At 37.7% G+C, this 22,069-nt stretch overlaps 1 protein-coding gene across 1 annotated transcript in view; it reads left to right on the top strand.

Moving 5' to 3' along the window:
- The window catches only part of LOC126967643 (facilitated trehalose transporter Tret1-like), a 70,114-nt gene that overhangs the window by 18,974 nt on the left and 29,071 nt on the right, over positions 1-22,069 (top strand). The window contains exon 2 of the mRNA XM_050812212.1: positions 15,143-15,372. Coding sequence (XP_050668169.1) covers positions 15,143-15,372 — 230 coding nt within the window. The remainder of the gene's footprint in view (positions 1-15,142; positions 15,373-22,069) is intronic.

Genomic DNA, 22,069 nt, shown 5'->3' on the forward strand with positions numbered 1-22,069 from the left:
TAATGGGAAGTACTTCATGGAGTGCAGTTTGGTCCAACTTGAGAGATAGGATAGTTTTTATTTCGATTTGGGATCCATAATTATTTTTATTTTCAATATTTGTTTTGTATGGACATATTTTCTATGAGAGAATTTAGTGACGCACGGTTTGACAGTTCTGCTGTGAAACAATTTCGTTTCAACAACAGCGAGCATTTTTAGGAAATAATTCTTGATGTTACGAAATATTTTCGACGAATTCATGAAAAACAGTTTATTATGTACAGATCAAGGTCTGTCGGGTAGCTAGTATACTGAACCGATTTTAATAAAATTCGGACTCTTGTGCAGTTTGATTCAATTAAGAGATATGATTGTTTTTATTTCGATTCATGAGCTTTAATATTTTTTTAAATTCCAATTTTATTTCTGTATGAATATATATTCTATGAGATACATTTTTGACGCACAGTTTGTTAGTTCTGCTGTGATATTATTTTATTACAAGAACAGGGAAAAACGAAATAATTATTGTAATTATTTAACTTATAAAGAGGTTTTAAGTTTTGATATGAAATTTTGTTTATTTGGATTTGTTTAGGTGAAGCGAAACGAAGCTAGTATTGTGTAAATATTATATGAAACTGTGAAGCTGTAAAGAGTAAAAGTGTGAGTAAAGTAAATATTTTGTTGAGTCTCTTGCCACTTCTTCTCATTAAAGCTGCAAAAAAAAATGGTTGAATTCAAAAGTAATACCGAAATTTTCCGAACTATAAAACTTACATATAATATGCCTTATATTACCATAAAATAGTTGTCTAAAGTTTAAAAAAAACATTAAGTGATGAGTTTGTGTGATGATTTTCAAAAATATTTTTATTCAAAGTACGATTTTCAATCGCTCGTTGAAAGTCAAAATATTTTCTTATTTAACAGCAACAAGACAAACACAAACAAAAGCATATCAATATAAATAATAAATTCCAAGGCTAAGATCTATAGAACGAACAATTATACTTTGCTCCGCTCAGGATTCTTGAATGACCCAAAAATTCTGAGCGGCACTACAATTGCGCTCGTCACCTTGAGACATAATATTTTACGTCTCATTTGTCCCGTAATTTCACTAGCTGCAGCGCCCTTCAGACCGAAACACAATAATGCTTACACATTACTGCTTCACGAAAGAAATAGGCGCAGTTGTGGTACCCATTACCTGGCCGGCATCCTGTGCAAAGGAGCCTCCTACTGGTAAAATGATTAATGGTGAGTGTGAAAAAACGCCGACCTTTGTATTCGGCTGTCTAAGTTTAAGCTCAGTCAATTTTAGCAGTCAAAAGGCTATAAAAACGAAATAAAAGATTATGCTTAGCTTATACTAGGTGTAAGCTATTACGAGGGCGGCACTGAAAATTTCGGGAATCAAGGAAGTGACACAACATTACTATTTAAAAATATATTTATTGCTTTTCGAAATATTCTCCGCGAAATTTGACACATTTTTCCATACGATGAAACCAATCATTGAAGCAACCATTCCATTCGGAAGTTGGGGTCTCCAAAATGGCCGTTTTGTAGGCTTCCACCACTTCTTAAGGTGATGAAAATCTCTGACCACGCAATTTATTCTTTATTTTAAGGCTTTCCCTACTTTTCTATACTTCTATTACTACCACTGCTATTACTATTACTATTACTACTATTTACTATATTTCTATACTTTTATAGAAATCATTAGGACTTAGGTCGGGGCTGTACGGCGGATGGTCTGATAATTCTATGTTTTCTTGCGCTAAAAACTCTTTTGTTCTGTGCGCGGTGTGAGAACTCGCATTGTCGTGATGGAGGATGATGCGGCGGTTGCAGTTCTCTGCAACCTCTTGCAATTTAATATGACAGGAACAGTGGAAATATTCCATTCCCGATACTTTTAGTGCAGCCTATGTATATATTTGATTAATAAAGAGCGCAATAAAGAATGCCTGGGAGAGTTTCTTGCGCTGCTTCTTCTCTCTCAGAGCGCCATTTGTTTTCGAAGCGGTAGTAGTATCTAGATTTGTATGGCAATAAAGAATTTATTATTATTATTAAGTAGTGAACTAAACATTTAAGGGGGAATATTACAATGACATTGGAGTATTAAACAAATTGAACTTTATATGAATTAACTCAGAAATGAATATATTTAAATGATTATTAAGACATATATCATTTCCTAATTTTATATTCATTAAACATAACAAAAATGATACATTATTTTTATTGTAAATAAATAGTTAAACTTAGCATTTTTGTTATTTTAATATAAGTAGTATACTTTTGACTATAAATAACAATTATTTTATGAATAAAATGAAATGAATTACGTTTAAATAAAAAAATATCAATAACAACTTTTTTATTCTTTTCTGTAGTAACATTCGCTATGCTTACAACACATTCCATATGTGCTAAATTTATCCAAACGAAACAAATATTATAAGTATATTTATAATACTACGTTTACGTCAAATTAATATTATTTACTATTGGGCTAATTAATGCTCCTAAAAGTTTAAACTAGGTTATGATCGTAAGATAAATCTAAAAGATATCTCTTTAGTGTCCTTTCGATTCTTTGTGAATAAATTAAAATCCGAATTGGTGAGCTGTCGATCATATTTTTAGATGAATTAACTCTATTAACAAGTTTTTCAAGACTTCTTTGTTGACTATGCGCATTACGCTTCGGTAACGTCATCATCAGCCGGAAGACGTCCACTGCTGGACAAAGGTCTCCCCCAAAGATTTCCACGACGATCGGTCCTGTGCTGCCCTCATCCAACGTATTCCGGCGATCTTGACCAGATCGTCGGTCCATCTCGTAGGGCCTACCAACACGGTAACCTAGCGTGACAGAATTTTTATATCACCAGTGGGAGGCTCCTTTGCACAGGATGCTGGCTAGATTATGGGGACCACAACGGCGCCTATTTCTACCGTGATGCGGTAATGTGTAAACATTATTGTGTTTCGGTCTGAAGGGTGCCGTAGCTAGTGAAATTACTGGGCAAATGAGTCTTAAGAACTTATGTCTCAAGGTGACGAGCGCAATTGTAGTGCCGCTCAGAATTTTTAGGTTTTTCAAGAATCCTGAGCGGCACTGCATTGTAATGGGCAGGGTGTATCAATTACCATCAGCTGAACGTCCTGCTCGTCTCGTCCCTTATTTTCATAAAAAAAATATCAGCTATATGCAGCTCAGAGTGCCAAGTGTAATACTTTTTACCAAATCAATCCAGTAAAAGACACGCAGTATTTCTGTGACTAATATTCCTATAAAACAGTCTTCACAACTCGCACATATAACTCCATAATATGACTCGATTCTGTACCTATAAAATTAGACGAAAAAAATATTCAAGTTTAATCACCGGGCATCTGTAATAATCAAACTAAATTAAAACATTTCGAGTTAGCAACAACACTGTACGCAACCGGTTCTGTACAGACAGACAGATTTCATTCGTATCATCGTTCCTTTTTATTTTGTTATGTCGTTAGTTCGTTTTAATTATTTTTCAATATTTTTTATGAGTGTTAATAAATATTCGATGTAAACTTAAATAGGTATATAGGCATTTATCACAATAAGTACGATAGATACTTTTATTCCCACCTCGATTAAAAGCTATTTTTTAGTCTCTGGTACGAGGGACAAAAGTGGGCGATTCTCTCCTGGCAATACGACATTATTGTCTCTTTCTGACCACAGTCGACTTGTCTGTAATTTATATATTCCGCGGGAGAGAATACCTACTTTTCTCCCAAATATACTAATCATTTAAAGAAATTCTGGGTTTTATTTTCGCTAACGGTTTGATAAAAATTATAATGAAAATATATACAGGACGAATTCATAAACTATCGGAAATAAATAACTTATAAATTACATTTATTCAAACAAAACAAATCTTATATTTACTAATACTATGACTACATAAAATTAAAACTATCATTACATGGAAGCGTACCAAGAATACTGGCAGCATTTCCGCGTTGGATAGCTAGGCTGATCCGATGACCAAGATAGCTGCCAGCACTTGCGTTGCCAGTAGCCTTATTGAGGCGCGAATATAGTATTTTGAACATTCTCCGCGCCTCTGGGCCCCACGGGCCATGTGTCTCGACACCAAACGGCACAAAGATGTATGACTCACTGAGACCAACATATTTCCGACGTTTGCTGTCTTCGGCATTCGAAGCAGCAGACCCAGTACCAACTGACGTAACTTGGACATGAGAAGGAGCCAGAGTATCGACGCGTCCCACACCAGCGCCCTTCCCCGTGGCCATGCCACCAGCATCATTCCATCAGGACACTTGCCATCGACATTAAATTTAAATAAATAAAGATACTCTTTACGTACATTATTAAAACTAACAACGTATTCATGACGTGAGCAACTGCATCCAAATATAGGGAAACTCAAAAACCCTCCAATTAAAGTAGCCATTCTTGTATTGAAAGTATAAGTAAACTAATTAATAAACCTAATCAAAACAAACAGACTAGAGAAAATATTTCTACCGTGAAGCAGTAATGAGTAAACATTATTGTGTTTCGGTCTGAAGGGCGCCATAGCTAGTGAAATTACTGGGCAAATGAGACTTAACATCCTTGTCTCAATGTGAGGAGCTTAGAATTCTGGGGTTTTTCAAGAACCCTGAGGGGCACTGTAATGTAATGGGCAAAGGGTACCATAAGCCGGTACGTAAATTACCATCAGCTGTACGTCCTGCTCGTCTCGTCCCTTACATGTCATAAAAAAAACAAGCCTCCCATTTGTAAAAAGAATAATGAAAGAAATAAGAAGTATAACACATCCAGGCCAATGTGAAATAATAATAAATTTGTTATTGTATCCGAGATGTAAATAGCATTGGTCCAAGTTCCAGATCGAGTTAAATAATTATGAATATCACTTTAAGTGACTTATATTAAATTGTTGTTCAGTCCCAGTAATTAATGTGTTTTATTGACTTTCGTATTTGTTCAAGGGATGTAGATGATAGAGAATTTATTGTTTACATTAACTTTACAGTTATTGCTGTCTACGGAATTACTTCATTGAAGATGGCATGTTTATTGCGTCCAGTATATATAACTTTCTTTTCTAATGATTTCCAGTCAACAATTATAGATTTTTGATCCATGTTTTAATAAAATGCAGTCTAAGGTTCTTGGGGTTGTAGAGAACAAATTTTGGATCATTTTTGACATCGAAAATTGTCACCGCGCGAAATTATCATTGCATAATATGGATATAGTTTCCAAACTCCTCGGGGTAAAAAAAATCGAATGTCGTATCATTTTTAAATTCAATATGGCCACACCAAAGGCCAATGGTAAATAATATACTCTAATTAAATGAAATTATAAAAGCTTAAACTCTATACCAGTGGCTATGCCTCCCATGAAATTAGAGTGTAAGTAAATGATTATTGTTATCCAGTCATGGATTGTATGGAACTTAAAAGTAAAACCAAAGGTACTTGCGCGATGTTTCCGGTTCCACGTTCATTAGATATGGGCGTAAACAAAGCTCATAGTCCCATCTTGGGAGTGTGCCTTCTCTCACATTTTCTTGTACCTTTTTCATTTTTTATGGAATAGGAGGACAAACGAGCGTACGGGTCACCTGTTGTTGAGTGATCACCGCCGCCCTCAATCTCTTGCAACACCAGAGTAATCACAGGAGCGTTGCCGACCTTTAAGGAAGGTGTACGCGCTTTTTTTGAAGGTACCCATGTCGGATCGTACCTGTCCCTGTTGACAAAAATACTTAAATAAGTTCTTTGACCACTAGAGACCTGCATTAGTATGGGATATAAAAAGACTCTAGAGTACAATCACGCATAGAGATACAGAAGGAAGCAGCGAAGGTGAGACTTAAAATAAGCAACCTAAAGACTGAAGAAATTAAGTTTTTTTTTATGGAAGACAAACGAGCGTTAGGGTCACTTAATATTAACCACCGCCGCCTCCCACATTATCTAGCAACACCAGAGGAATCACATTAGGATTTTTAGAACAATTATTGAGGACGAAAGAACTGAGGTAAGCGAGCTCGCGACTATTAATTTGCTTATCAGAGACTGGAAGGACCGAAAGGGATATTGGCTATAGGGAGATAGGAGGATAGAGGCGCCAATTGTATGAATGTAAAACGAGGAAGGCGACCAAGAATTTACTGTTCCTATAAAAAATTCTGGCGGGAGACGGACATTGACGATGCGAAAGCCATTCGAAGAATCTGAAGCGAAGTTAAGAGCGCCAAGATGGAAGTGTTGTATGGACCCTCTCTGCCCCAGCTAGGTTACACTCCCAACTAAAAGGCTGCCCACGCTCCATGATTCCTCTCGAGTTGAGCGCATATTTATTAGTAAAGACCTGATGCACTACATAACCAGTTATTTTACTCATGGAAAATCCTTCAAAATAATTCCTCAACGCGACGAAGCGTGGAAATAATTGTTACGCATGTCATATGATATTTGATACACGAGCAATAAATACAATTGCATTGTATAATGCTTCGATTATTAACGTGGTTCCAGAATAGTCCTACTAATTGGTACGAGATTGTGCCCTTTGGAACAATAAAAATAATAAAGTGATCTTGAGTACGTTTCTCTAGTAAAAAATAATTTACATATAGTTGATTATGTCTTTAATTAGGTTCGGTTCATTCTGCTTTATCTAATTTCCCTCGAAGCTCTAATAACATATAAAATATCAGAAAACTTATTAGGATTATAATGAACTTATATACCAGTTAATATTACATGTTGCCTATCCGTACCAGTAGTATCCATTTCTCCGCCTACAACTGAGAGCATTTCGAATTATCAGCGATCAAGTTCATCCTGATCGGCTTGAGTACTTGGCAATGCGTAAAGATGTGAATAATTTGCTATATCAGCCTCGTTTCACCCGGACATCATGTTAAAATGCGAAATTTACCTGCACCACGTTGGTGACTGGCGCTCCAGAACCGCGCGATTCGGAAGAAACATATCACCTCAAACGCTGACGTAACTTCTTCTTATTATTCTTTTAACACTTCTTCTATAACGAAGGTTTGCCTTTATTTTTTTGTTCCTATCACCGGAAAGATGGATCAGGTGTTCCAAGGTTGAGGGTGTAATACTGATCCATTCCGCCTGCCGTTGTCTTGTTGACCAGCCATAGAGGCCGGCAACGGATTTCTTGATATTTCGGATGTTATATGGGCGGCCCTTTTTACTCTCACGCAAACCTCTTGATACTTAACCTCCTCTAATACTTACACACAAATATCATACCGGATAGAGCCTTGAATCTTTGTGGTAGAATAGTAAAAAATACATTCTTCATGACAATGTTCATGTACATAGACACATAGTGAATTTGCTTGACACTGTCATAACCATAATGTTAACACTAGGAACAGACATAAACTTATAATGCCTACTACTCGACTAAGTTGAGCTAGCAAGTCTTTTGTGGAGCGATGTATATATATGCTTTTACAACAAGATCCATAACTATTACATCTATATATTACGCAATTCAATTGAATTGTTAAAAAAGAATTTTTGTGGTAAAGGTTATTATAACATAATTGACTTTCTTAATGATACAACAGATTGGGATCGCCATCAGGCTATGAAATAATAAGTTTTATAGTACGATAAAAAAAGAAGCCCACTGAGTTTCTTCCGCCCGTTAATCGTTCTTCTCAGGTCTGAGGCATACTTTTTCGAATGAGTGGTAGCAGTATACTTTTTGACTTTCAATCTGTGATATCACATCCTATTTTGTATAAAAATATTTGAATTTGAATTAATGAGACGATGAAAAATCGATTGTCAAGTACAGCAGATTGTAACTAATTGATGTCGCGTCTCATCGAGTAACATCCAATGCGCTGCTGTAGTTATGAGATGCGAAGTTCATTGTCAATGTTCTCGGACTTTCGATCTATTTATAACTTATTATCATTTCAATGTTCATATTCAGATAGTTTCATAAGTCGTTGGTAATGTAGTAGTAGTAAGGCATAGTATTTTTTTTTATGGAATATGAGGACAAACGACCAGGAATTCAGGTATTCAGCACTCAAGAGAACACGCACTCATCCAACGCCTCGTCAATCTACCTCTTAACGCGCTCGGTGACTTATTGTTAAATGTATACACTTCTATAATAAAGTCCCAGCCACTGTTCAGGCATTATCTATAAACAAATTTAAATGTTTTATAAAAAAATGGCTCTGTCGTAAATCCTATTACTCCACTGCTGAATATCTAAATGATCGGACAGCCTGGGACTAGATTGTGATTATTTTATAGCGATAGAAATGACTGCACAATATTGTATATTTTTATTGAAAAGAGTGCAAAAAAATAATGCTTGGAGAGTTTCTTGCGCCTTCTCTCTCAGAGCGCCATTTGTTTCCGAAGCGGTAGTAGTATCTAGTAGTTATTAGAAATGACATCAAAAAGAATTCTAAAGGAATCAATTTTGAGAAAATAAATGCCTTTTATTGTATAGATCGAAATCAGGTAAGCAAACTAATATCTGAATTATTGCTTGTGGACTCCTTATAAAATATAATTATTGCCTGTAAAGTACTGCAATGAGGAACGTATATTGTACATTTGGTCCTGGTGTAAGTAGTTATTGGGTCTACTAGGCTCTGTAAAATAAACAATTCTTTTGCATGCAATGGTATGAAATCTATATACATAAAAATGAATTGCTGTTCGTTAGTCTCGCTGAAACTCGAGAACGGCTGGACCGATTTGGCTTATTTTGTTCTTGAATTATTTGTGAATGTCCAGGGAAGGTTTCAGTAAATATGAAAATGCTCGGAATTAAATAAAAACAACAATTTTGTTTTTCCTTTGATGTGTCCCCCGTCGTTCAGAAATCAAATTGAAGGATTTTTAAATATCTTTCTAACTTTTAAAAAAAAAAACAAAATTAAACTTAGCTAACAGTTGGTAGATTAACTACAGTTGTTAACTACCTCTCAGATTATTTTTATGTATATTGTCACAAAAATAAATTTCTGAACCTAACCATAATATTTGTCATTTGACAACCAATATGTCGATCCACTATCTATTTTTTATTCACCAAATATTTTAATTATTGATTTTTTTGTTATTACTTTATATGGCAATACAAAGTTTGCTGGGTCAGCTAGTTTTACAATAAATTACCAAAAAATGTATCTGAATTTTTAAATTCTGTATCTTTTCGTCTTCTTTTTTTTTTTTTTTTTTTTTTTATCTTTCAAACGCATACTTGACTTTGACTTTGATACCAATTTGTGATAATATAATAATAATAATAATATTGACACACTTTTTACACAAATTATCTTGCCCCAAGTAAAGCATATATAGCCTGTGTTATGGGTTACAAGACAATGATATATTAAATACAATATACTTACTTAAACATACATATATTCATATAAAACATACATAAATACATTTAAACATCCATGACTCGGAAACAAACATCTATATATTCATCATAAATGCTTGCATTTACCGGGATTCGAACCCGGGACCTCTAGCTTAGTAGGTAGGATCGCTAACCACTCGGCTATACAGGTTGTGATGTTAATTTAGAAGAATCTATGTAGAGTGAAGTAACTGAGAATAAAAAACTGTATCAGCTATGACTGATAACACTTACAAAAACCGCGTAGCGTTATGTCATATCAACTATAGCCAATTAAAATCGTTTCCGATCATGTGATTCTAGCACAAAATAAATTAAGAAAATTCGGGTTTTTCGTAGAAAAAAAATATTTATGATGCAAATTGTTTTTAAGACATGTAACGCGGATGGTAATAAAATATGTGTTACTGGTTTTCATACCGTCAAATAGAATGGTGATGACGTCAGAAGTATAGGTACTGTACGCACGTTTTCCATAAAAAAAGAAATACTGTTCCAAGCACTTCGTTGCTTTGGTACGGTGTGCAAAACAAGCATCACTAGGATATTATTTTTTTAATGAAAATAAGGGACGAGACGAGCAGGACGTTCAGCTGATGGTAATTGATACGCCCTGCTCATAACAATGCAGTACCGCTCAGGATTCTTATAAAACCCCAAAAATTCTGAGACATAAGATGTTAAGTCTCATTTGCCCAGTAATTTCACCCTTCAGACCGAAACACAGTAATGCTTACACATTACTGCTTCACGGCAGAAATAGGCGCCGTTGTGGTATCATAATCAAGCCTGTGCAAAGGAGCCTCCCACTGGTGCTCCCACAATCTTATTATTAATAAATAAACAACGTTGTGTTGTGTTGTGACTTGTGATTATTATTATTACAAAGATGAAAAATCAATGAAAAAATCTGGGTTACGTAAAAAAGTATATATTTTTCTGGCAGTACACAGAACAACAGAAACTCCAGAACTATCTATATATATAAAAATGAATTGCTGTTCGTTAGTCTCGCTAAAACTAAAGAACTCAAGAACAGGACGGATTTGGCTAATTTTAGTCTTGAATTATATGTGGAAGTCCAGAGATGGTTTAAAAGGTGAATAAATAGGAAAATGCTGCTAAATTAAATAAAAACAACAAATTTTATTTTCCTTTGATGTGTCCGTACATAATTTCTATGAGAGAATTTATTGTCGCACGGTTTGACAGTTCTGCTGTGAAACAATTTCATTACTACAGCAGGGTGCATATTTTACGAAGTATTTTTTGATGTTATGATATTGACAAATTCATATAAAAACATTATTTTATTTATTATAAACAGAACAACGTCTGTCGGGTCAGCTAGTATATATAAAAATGAATTGCTGTTCGTTAGTCTCGCTAAAACTCGAGAACGGCTGGACGGATTTGGCTAATTTTAGTCTTGAATTATTTGTGGAAGTCCAGAGAAGGTTTAAAAGGTTGAATAAATATGAAAATACTCGGAATGAAATAAAAACAACAATTTTGATTTTTCTTTACCGGTCCCCCGTCGTTCAGAAATCAAATAAAAATAATAGTTCAAAATGAATAACTAATTAGAATTTTTATATCTTTCTAACTTTCGCAGGAGGTAAAAAATAAAATTCCTTAAAACACGGGTAATTACAGGTGTAATTACCCGTGTTTTTTAGGTAAAAAAGATTCTTTTTGTTTATTTTATACAAAAATTTAGGTCTTTTATTGAGGCATTGAGGCAGTACGAAGTCTGCCGGGTCAGCTAGTAAACAATAAAAGTCAAAATGTAACAATGAAAACTTCAAAAACAAAGCGGTGATAGTACGAAAATATCAGGACATGTACCTGACGGGCGCGAGGGGTGGAAAGGGGAACGGGAGGGAGCTTCGCGTTCCAGAGAGATCCAGAGATTTTGGGTATGTTCCGATATGCACTGCGACCACTGTACAGTGTGACGTCAATTTAGTATACTGTGAAGCCATATGTTATGTATTTTTTAAAGTGATAACCCTCACTTCTAGGATTAATACTTTGTTTGTTTTGTAATTGTTTAGATTTAAAAGAGCGACATCTCAAGTCAATTTCCTAATATGCAAATATTGGGGTTGAGCAGGTTATCAACTGTAAAGTGGATCCTGTAGATGAAGCCACAACCTGAGAGTTGAACAAAGCAAACAGAATTTTATAACGAGGCGGTACTCGAACGGTTAGCTCAGTTGGTGACAGCACCCGCACGGAACGCCATAGGTCGTGGGTTCGAATCCCGCATCATTCATAAAATTTTGTTTTTCTATTTTTATTTGTGTACTGTGAAGCCGTTCCTTTATAGCCATTTATACTGGATACTATTTAAAACGGAACGCAATGCCGTCACTGTCAGCCGCATTATTTGACGCAGCATTCAAATGAGGGTATTAAAGTTTTCTAGTTCATTAAAAAAAAAGTGTTGTTGGAGTACTGTCAAATTAAAAATATTTGGGATTAAACTATAGGTATTGTTTATAAAACGTTAGGCACTCGAGTGGTTTTGACTGATCACGTCATCAAAGTACTCCGAGTACCTTACTACCTCCGTACTACCTCGAAAACGCCAGTGCTCACAGTAGAATATGGCGGCGATTTATGACGTCATAATATATTTCCCTATGGTACCTACTGCGGCAGTATACTGGCAGTCCATAACGGAACGAATTTTTCTACAATGATAGCACTGTGCCCAATGTGGCTGTGAATTAAACTAAAACTAACGGGAACATGAGCCGAAATGTCAGTTTGTTTTACCATTGCCGCTATACCAGTGGGAGGCTCCTTTGCACCGGATTCCGGCTAGATTATGGGTACCACAACGGCGCCTATTTCTGTCGTGAAGCAGTAATGTGTAAGCATTACTGTGTTTAGGTCTGAAGGGCGCCGTAGATAGTGAAATTACTGGGCAAATGAGACTTAACATCTTATGTCTTAAGGTGACGAGCGCACTTGTGCTGCCGCTCAGAATTTTTGAGTTTTTCAAGAATCCTGAGCGGCACTGCATTGTAATGGGCAGGGCGTATCAATTACCATCAGCTGAACGTCCTGCTCGTTTCGTCCCTTATTATCATAAAAAAAAACCAGATCCAAATCAAGCTGGCCACTTCCAAAATTGCCACTAACAATTGAAATTTGTAGCTTTAAGAGACACTAGTCAGTATTTTTTTTGCATCACATTACATATATTGTCTAATAAAATCATTTCTAAGACGTTGAAGCTGTAAATGTTGAAAAGAATCAGCAATAAAATCAACAATTACTGTTTTAAATAAGTAGAAATTTATTTACAATGTATTTGTTACATAAATTTACATTGTTGCTACAAACAAGGCAACAATATACGTTATATTTGTGTGGAAATATAGTTTTTTTTTTATTATGATAATGAACGTGACGAGCAGGACGTTCAGCTGATGGTAGCTGATACGCTCTGCCCATTACAATGCAGTGCCACTAAGGATTCTTGATTAACCATAAAATTCTGATCGGCACTACAACAGCGCTGGTCGACTTAAGATAGGTATAGTCTATTTGCCCAGTAATATCACTAGCTACGGCGCCCTACAGACCGAAACATAGCAATGCTTACATACTACTGCATCACGGCAGAAACAGGCGCCGTTGTGGTACCCATAATATAGCCAGCATCCTGTGCATAGGAGCCTCCCACTTCTAAGCAATACCCAAGTCCTACTTAAAGTCATTGAGAAATCCCTGCTTTAACTTTAGAAATTTATAATTAAATAAATATTGTTTTGCCAAACAGATCTAAGTTATCACCTATAATATTTTGTTTATTTCTTTAATTATTAAATATTTAAATAATCTGTACTAATAAATGGAGAGTCATTGTTTTGTTCGGTTATACTGCGAAAACTACTGAACTGATCGGTATAAAACTTATAACATAAGATGCAGCATCTTTCGGAGAAGGCTTTTGTATATGATATGTTGGTGATTACCTATCCGAAACCTATATTTTTTGAAGTGATAACTTATTCTGGGTGGGTATACCACTACGTTATGTAATCCAATACTTTCGTCAAAAAAAATCAGTTGACACAATTATTGTAAATGTAAAAATAAAAAATCTTTTGTGATCATAAGTGTCATTTCCTTGACATAATATATGAATAAAGTGATTCTGATTTGATTTGAATCATATTATGATCAGTCTTTTAATGCTTCAATAAATTGTCAAGGGCAGTGTATCCCAACCTTTTTAGGCCATGCCCCACCTTAACATTTCTAAAATTTTTATGACCCAAATACATAATCTTTAACCTTAAAAAATTGTTTTGTTCCCTTAAGACATAAAAATAATAAGTTTTAGGAACAAATCACTATAAAATTATTATCAAAACATCGTAAGAAAAATATACGCTTTGTAGAGCGCTAGAATGTGGGCTGGCTTGAAGTATTGCCGTGCTCTATTAATGACGCCCAGGTTCTTCGAAGTCAATTTAGCTTTGCCCTCCAGATGACCACGAAATTGGCAGTCGCTCGAGATTTCGAGACCCAGTTTTTCCGATACTAGGCGAGGCTTTAAGGGAAGTGTTGTCGAAGAGCGTTTTTTTAGTGGTGAACGCGCAAACTTGAGTCTTCTAGGGGTTAAATTGGACAAGTTTCAAGTTACCCCATTCTGCGACCTTCTCGAGAGAGGACTCGATAGAAGACACAAGTTTCATCCGGCACTGGTCGACGATTTCCCGAGAGAGACCTGCATGGCCCGTGTATACGGTATCACGAGTGCTAACATCTGCATAGCAATGTATGTTGGAGGTGTACAACATATCATTGATATGCAGAAGAAACAGCGTGTGAGATAGGACACAGCCTTGGGGCACTCCAGCGTTCGCGGGCTTGGGATTCGAGCAATAACCGTCGACAACGACCTGTATGCTGCGCCCAGTGAGGAAGCTGGAGGTCCACTTGCATAATCTCTTGGGAAGCCCAAATGATAGAAGTTTTGAGAGGAGCGCCTTGTGCCATACATGATCAAATGCCTTCTCTATATCCAGGCCAACTGCCAGGCCTTCCCCCTTGCCTTCAATAGCCGCCGGTAAGTATACCAGATGATCGCCAGTCGACCGATCATGGCAAAAGCCGTACTGCCGGTCGTTGATCAACTGATGACCCTCAAGGTATACCAAGAGCGTGAGGTTAATTATGCTCTCCTCTTATGCTGTCCTCTAAATCTACGCGGAGCCAGAGAGTGGACAGGTCCCTCAAAATTGCCGAGACGGCGACAGCAGATATCGTCCCTAACATACATACATACCCTGGCATGAGGCAAAAAATAATGCTCAATTTTGTACCCGGGGTACGTTAAATAGCCTCCGGTCCCCGACACTAACCTATGCGATACATAGCGGCACTAGGCCGCTACTTCACGCCGGTATTCTGTGCGAGTAACCTGGACGAGTCTGGCCCGATTGTGCTGACGTCATAAGACGGCAGCGTGACTCTCCCACTTTCAAAAAGCCCGTAGTCGCCTTTTACGACACCCATGGGCCTGGGACTACCCTATTCTTTTTACGCCCCGGGGAAGCACATATGGCAGATTAAAACGAAATGTCCCTTGTGTTAAATTCATCTACTTTCTGTATTAAAATATTTTTTTATTTTCAGTGCTGCTGCCAGTATTCTCATATGGAACGGCGGTTGGATGGATATCTCCCATGGGTCCTCGCCTGATGTCCAAAGACACGCCAGCCCGGGAGCCAGTGCACCAGGATGTCGTATCCTGGATGGCGTCCGTTGTCTATATAGTTGGAGTACCAGCTGTATTCATATTTGGTTACATTGTTGACAACTTTGGAAGAAAAGTTGCGCTAATGTTAACCTCCCTCTCAATGGCCGTAAGTATATTTCTATATTTGAATTGAATTATCCTTGAATGAATTTTCAAATTATCATAAAACTTTTGTTGGTCTAACGGTATATTAATTACTAATAAAATAAAATAATTAAATAAGTAATACACTTTTGGAATGGGGAGTTTGCAACCAGGCAATTAATAAAATAAGTATTTTTTGGGTTCCGTAGCTCCGTACCGGAAAAAATTGAATCCTTATAGGATCATTATGTTGTCCGACCGTCTTTCTGTCAATACTCATATTTTAATTGAAAAAAAAAACGTATATTTCCACACTTTCAAGGGAATCAAAATTTATTGTGTATTTTCTGTTGGTCTAGAACTATGGAATTTCTGAAAACTATACATCTCTAATTAAATTATAATAAAATGTATTTATTCAAACAAAACAAATATTATAACTATATTACAATACTATGACTAGATCCGTTGACCGAAATAGCTTCCAGCGCTTGGGTTTCCACTAGTCTTATTGAGGCGAGAAGATAGTACTTTGTACATTCTCTACGCCTCTGAGCCCCACGGGTCAAGTGTCTCGACACCAAACGGTACAAACCGAGACTGACATATTTGCGACGCTTGCTGTCTTCGGCAGTCGAAGCAGCAGCCCCAGCACCAACTGACGTAACTTGGACATGAGAAGGAGCCAGAGTGTCGACGCAAGTCGCGTCCCATACCAGCGCCCTTCCCCGTGCCCAAGTCACCAGAGTCATTCCATCAGAACGCTTGCCATCGCGGCGGGTAATACCGTTTGGCTCTAGAACAACTGGTATATTTATTTATTAAAGCACACCACATCATATACAATACAATTTTCTTAATCTAATGTTACAATTAGTAGTTCTAAAGTATACGACAATTATGGTGATCATAAAAATTACAAAAAATACTCCCTAATTACTTCTAAAAATAGATCTTTATTCATATAATTATAAAAAATGAAATTACAAATTATTAATTTAACTTATTAATTAAAATAATTAAGAGAAGAAAAAAATAAAGAAAAACGACTTATTTAACAAATGCAGATTGAGTACCAGCTAAGTGTTTACCAACACTTTCTTTAAACCTGAACAGCCCACTACCGAATATATCAAGTTCTGAATTGGTATCGTTTAAATTATTCTACTCGCGAAGAATTCAAGCGAGAAGTGCCTGAACTCCCAGGTTGGTTGTTACAGAAGGAACTTGGAAGATTCTCTTGATTTTGATCCTTGGGAATGAATATGGGACAGCAAGGTTAATATTACAAGAGGTTACTACATTGTATTTGACCGGTATATAAGTAAGAGCGGTAATGCCCTGCGGATGACTTCATTAAGGCGAAGAGCAAGCAGAAAACACGCAAACAAGGTGTTTTTAGACGAGTTTTTCGATGAAAATATAGCATTTCGAGCTATGAACACTACTTAAGGCGCTATAGTCTTAAAAAGTAACTTTTTTGAAAATCTACTTAAAATACTTCTACAAATACTACGGTTCCAATTTTTTGACATGTTTATCTTCATTTCTTTAACTAAATTATCTCAGTTTCGAAAACACGATTACGAAAAAAAATCTCGATAGATTTATTTTTTGAAAAATAGTCTTTTTTATTTGAATTGTTTATATTATCTTAAAACTATTATAGCTATAAACACAAAACTTATTTTATTCGATAGTTTATTAGTATTTATAAATTTTCCTTGTGGGTTTTATCAATACGCTTTGTGAATTATTTTATATTAATTTTTTTCGTTATTGACCAAACGCGACGCCTTGGTTGCATGCACGCTCATACAAGCAGTACGCCCGTGACCACTGTCGAGGAAGGTACTGTGTTCGTGTCTCTCGGGCTCACATTACGTAAGATTTTAGCAAACAAGTACAAAGCGGGAATCATAGTAAAAAAATAATGATCATGCGACAGCGTATTTGTTGAAATATATAGGTAAATGGAAGTCGGAAAGTACTAAAATAAAATTTACAGAATATTATTTTGAATATTATGCCACGCGGGATATTTGTATGTATGTACTTTAGGGAAGTTAGAAATCCAAGATGGCGCAAAATTATGATTACAACATCATGGGTATCGTATTCGAGGCTCTCGAAGGTGCAGAGAACGATTTTGTAATCATTTTTGAAATCTAAGATGGCCGCCGCGCAAAATTATGATTACAGCATTATGGGTATCGAATCCGAGGTTCTCGAGGGTACAGAGAACGATTTTGTGATCATTTTTGAAATCCAAGATGGCTGCCGCACAAAATAATGATTTCAGCAATATGGATATTGTGTCCAAGGTTCTCGAGGGTGCAGAGAACGATTCTGGGATCATTTTTGAAATCCAAGTTGGCCACCGCTCATAATTATGATTTCAGCAATATAGATATCGTGTCCGAGGTCCTCGAGGATGCAGAAAACGTTTTTGTGATCAGTTTTGAAATCCAAGATGGCCGCCGCTCATAATTATGATTTCAGCAATATGGATATCGTGTCCGAGGTTCTCGAGGGTGCAGAGAACGATTCTGTGATCATTTTTGAAATCCAAGATGGCCGCCGCTCATAATTATGATTTCAGCAATATGGATATCGTGTCCGTGGTTCTCGAGGGTGCAGATAACGATTTTGGGATCAGTTTTGAAATCCAAGATGGCCGCCGCGCAATATTATGGTTATAGCATTATGGGTATCGAATCTCAGGTTCTCGAGGGTGCAGAGAACGATTCTGTGATCATTTTTGAAATCCAAGATGGCCGCCGATCATAATTATGATTTCAGCAATATGGAAATCGTGTCCGAGGTTCTCGAGGGTGCAGAGAACGATTCTGGGATCATTATTGAAATCCAAGTTGGCCGCCGCTCATAATTATGATTTCAGCAATATAGATATCGTGTCCGAGGTCCTCGAGGATGCAGAAAACGATTTTGGGATCATTGTTTAAATCTAAGATGGCCGCCACGCAAATGTATGATTTCAGCAATATGGATATCGTGTCCAAGGTACTCGAGGGTGCAGAGAACGATTTTGTGATCAGTTTTGAAATCCAAGATGGCCGCCGCTCATAATTATGATTTCAGCAATATGGATATCGTGTCCGAGGTTCTCGAGGGTGCAGAGAACGATTCTGTGATCATTTTTGAAATCCAAGATGGCCGCCGCTCATAATTATGATTTCAGCAATATGGATATCGTGTCCGAGGTCCTCGAGGGTGCAGAGAACGATTTTGTGATCAGTTTTGAAATCCATGATGGCCGCCGTTCATAATTATGATTTCAGCAATATCGATATCGTGTCACAGGTTCTCGAGGGTGCAGAGAACGAATTTGGGATCATTTTTGGAATCCAAAATGGCGACCGCTCAAAATTCGTCCTCGACACCCTCGAGAACCTCGAGAACCTTGGATTCGATACCCATAAGGCTGTAATCATAATATTGCGCGAGGGTGTCGAGGACGAATTTTGAGAATCGTTCTCTGCATCTTCGAGAACCTCGGATACGATACCCATAATGTTGTAATCATAATTTTGCGCGGCGGCCATCTTCGATTCCATAAATTATCCCAAATTCGTTCCTGCACCCTCGAGAACCTCGGACACGATATCCATATTGCTGAATTCATAATAATGAGTGGCGGCCATCTTGGATTTCAAAACTGATCACAAAATCGTTCTCTGCACCCTCGAGTACCTCGGACACGATATCCATATTGCTGAAATCATAATTTTGTGCGGCGGCCATCTTGGATTTGAAAAATGATGAGTTGCCGCCGGTGCTAACGCGTTTATTCCGGCACTCTTATTCTAAAGGCGTAGTCCCTGACTCATGGAAGTTAGCCCTTGTCCATCCGATCCAAAAAAAGGAGACAGTTCGGATCCGGCAAACTACAGGCCTATTGCTATTACCTCCCTGCTCTCCAAAATCATGGAAAGCATAATTAGCAGTCAGCTCTTGGTATACCTAGAAAGTCACCAGTTGATCAACGACCGACAATACGGGTTTCGCCATGGCCGGTCGGCAGGTGATCTTCTGGTATACCTAACACATAGATGGGCTGCGGCTATTGAAAGCAAGGGGGAAGGCCTGGCAGTTAGCCTGGATATAGCGAAGGCCTTTGATCGTGTATGGCACAAGGCGCTCCTCTCCAAACTTCCATCATTTGGGCTTCCCGAGAGCCTGTGCAAGTGGACCTCCAGCTTCCTCACTGGGTGCAGCATACAGGTCGTTGTCGACGGATATTGCTCGAACCCGAAGCCCGTGAATGCTGGAGTGCCCCTAGGCTGTGTGCTGTCTCCCACGCTGTTTCTTCTGCATATCAATGATATGTTGGACACCTCCAACATTCATTGCTATGCGGATGACAGCACTGGTGATGCCGTATACACGGGCCATGCAGGTCTCTCTCGGGAAATCGTCGACCAGTGCCGGGAGAAACTTTTGTCTTCTATCGAGTCCTCTCTTGAGAAGGTCGCGGAATGGGGAAAATTGAACCTTGTCAAATTTAACCCCCAGAAGACAAGTTTGCGCGTTTAACACTAAAAAAACCCCATTTGTCGTGTCACGGGTCACCGCTCTTTGACAACACTTGCCTCAAAGCCTCGCCTAGTATCGAAATACTGGGTCTCGAAATCTCGAGCGATTGCCAATTTCGTGGTCATCTGGAAGGCACAGCCAAATTGGTTTCAAAGAAACTGGGCGTCATTAATAGAGCACGGCAATACTTCAAGCCGGCCCACATACTAGCGCTCTACAAAGCGCAGGTCCGGCCACACATGGAGTATTGCTTTATCACGGGGAGTGTTCCGAAGAGCTGGGTAACCTGATTCCTGCCGCCGAATTCCACCTTCGCACGACACGCCACAAGTCAGGATATCATCCTCACCGTCTGGATGTGTGGCAGTCCTCCACAGTGCGGTTTTCAAGGAGCTTTCTTCCACGTACTACAAAGCTGTGGAATGAGCTTTCTTGTGCGGTGTTTCAGGGACGATACGACATGGGTACCTTCAAAAAAAGCGCGTACACCTTCCTTAAAGGCCGGCAACGCTCCTGTGATTCCTCTGGTGTTGCAAGAGATTGTGGGCGGCGGTGATCACTTAATTTTCCATAAAAGCAAAAAAAAATGATCACAGAATCGTTCTCTGCACCCTCGAGAACCTCGGATTCGATACCCATAATGCTGTAATCATAATTTTGCGCGGCAGCCATCTTGGATTTCAAAAATGATCACAAAATCGTTCTCTGCACCCTCGCGAACCTCGGATACGGTACCCATAATGTTGTAATCAAAATTTTGAGCGGCGGTCATCTTGGATTTCAAAAATGATCACAAAATCGTTCTCTGCACCCTCCAGAACCTCGGATACGATACCCATAATGTTGTCATCATAATTTTGAGCGGCGGCGATCTTGGATTTCAAAAATGATCACAAAATCCTTCTCTGCACCCTCGAGAACCGCGGATACGATACCCATAATGTTGTAATCAAATATTTGAGCGGCGGTCATCTTGGATTTCAAAAATGATCACAAAATCGTTCTCTGCACCCTCCAGAACCTCGGATACGATACCCATAATGTTGTCATCATAATTTTGAGCGTCGGCCATCTTTGATTTCAAAAATTATCCCAAAATCGTTCTCTGCACCCTCCAGAACCTCGGATACGATCCCCATAATGTTGTAATCATAATTTTGCGCGGCGGCGATCTTGGAATTAAAAACAAAACCTGCACGATTCACGGCTAGTAGGGAAGATGTTCTACTTACTAGCGGCCGCGCGCTAAACCTGCACGATACAGGCCTACTAGGGAAGCTCGAGAGTAAGAAATACTCTTCCTCAATCGGTGTCAATCGCTCTCTCCCTTGAACAAAAACGTCTCATACTTCTGTGACGTTCTTTTCCGTTTCATTTGTAAAAAAAATACCCTCATGCGCCTAAAGAAGTTTCACTTCAAAATGCATAAAAATATCACAACAATTCGTACTCTTGCGCAACCATTTTTATAAAATATTACGCGGTCCTTCCGGGGTGGGTTCGTTGACCCGCTTCGCTCGGCTAGTGTCTCAGCCATTCCCGTGTCGAACGTATATATCTAGAGCTATAGATAAATACGTTCGAGTGTTTTGTGCCTAAAGTGTTGGGAAAACCTCGCCTTAAACCTGTTACACATATCCTTAAGTCTTATTTGTAGGTTGCTAATGCTTGCTGTTGGTTATATTTAACACTCCAGAGCCTTTTTGAACTACCACTTTTCCTTGCAGTTAAACAAGTTTTTTGGCATGGCAAAGCGCATTATTTATTTATTTATTTATTTATTTATTAGAAAAGGCTTACCAACTAGACACACAATTAATATTATGACTACTTATAATATAAAATTTCTTATATTTATATTTGTATATCTAACTTATAGGTATGCACAGCGTTACCTTCATTTATTATTGTAAGTTAAGTAATACTACTACAATATGTGTTTACTATTACTAAAAACTATAATTTTATACATCCAAATTATAAGGATTATTTTAGTACAACTCTCAGAAATGCTATTCTTCTAGCTTGTACTTTTTTGTGTAGGTTCATTTATTCATATTAGTAGTGATTAACGAGGATTGTAAGCATATAAACTGTTTCCCCCGCAAGAATTTTGAAAATATTGGCTTTGTTACATAGATGGCGGGCCGGTAGCCGTGAAC

Source organism: Leptidea sinapis, chromosome 13 (genome assembly GCF_905404315.1).
Source record: "Leptidea sinapis chromosome 13, ilLepSina1.1, whole genome shotgun sequence".
Taxonomy (NCBI): Eukaryota; Metazoa; Arthropoda; class Insecta; order Lepidoptera; family Pieridae; genus Leptidea; species Leptidea sinapis.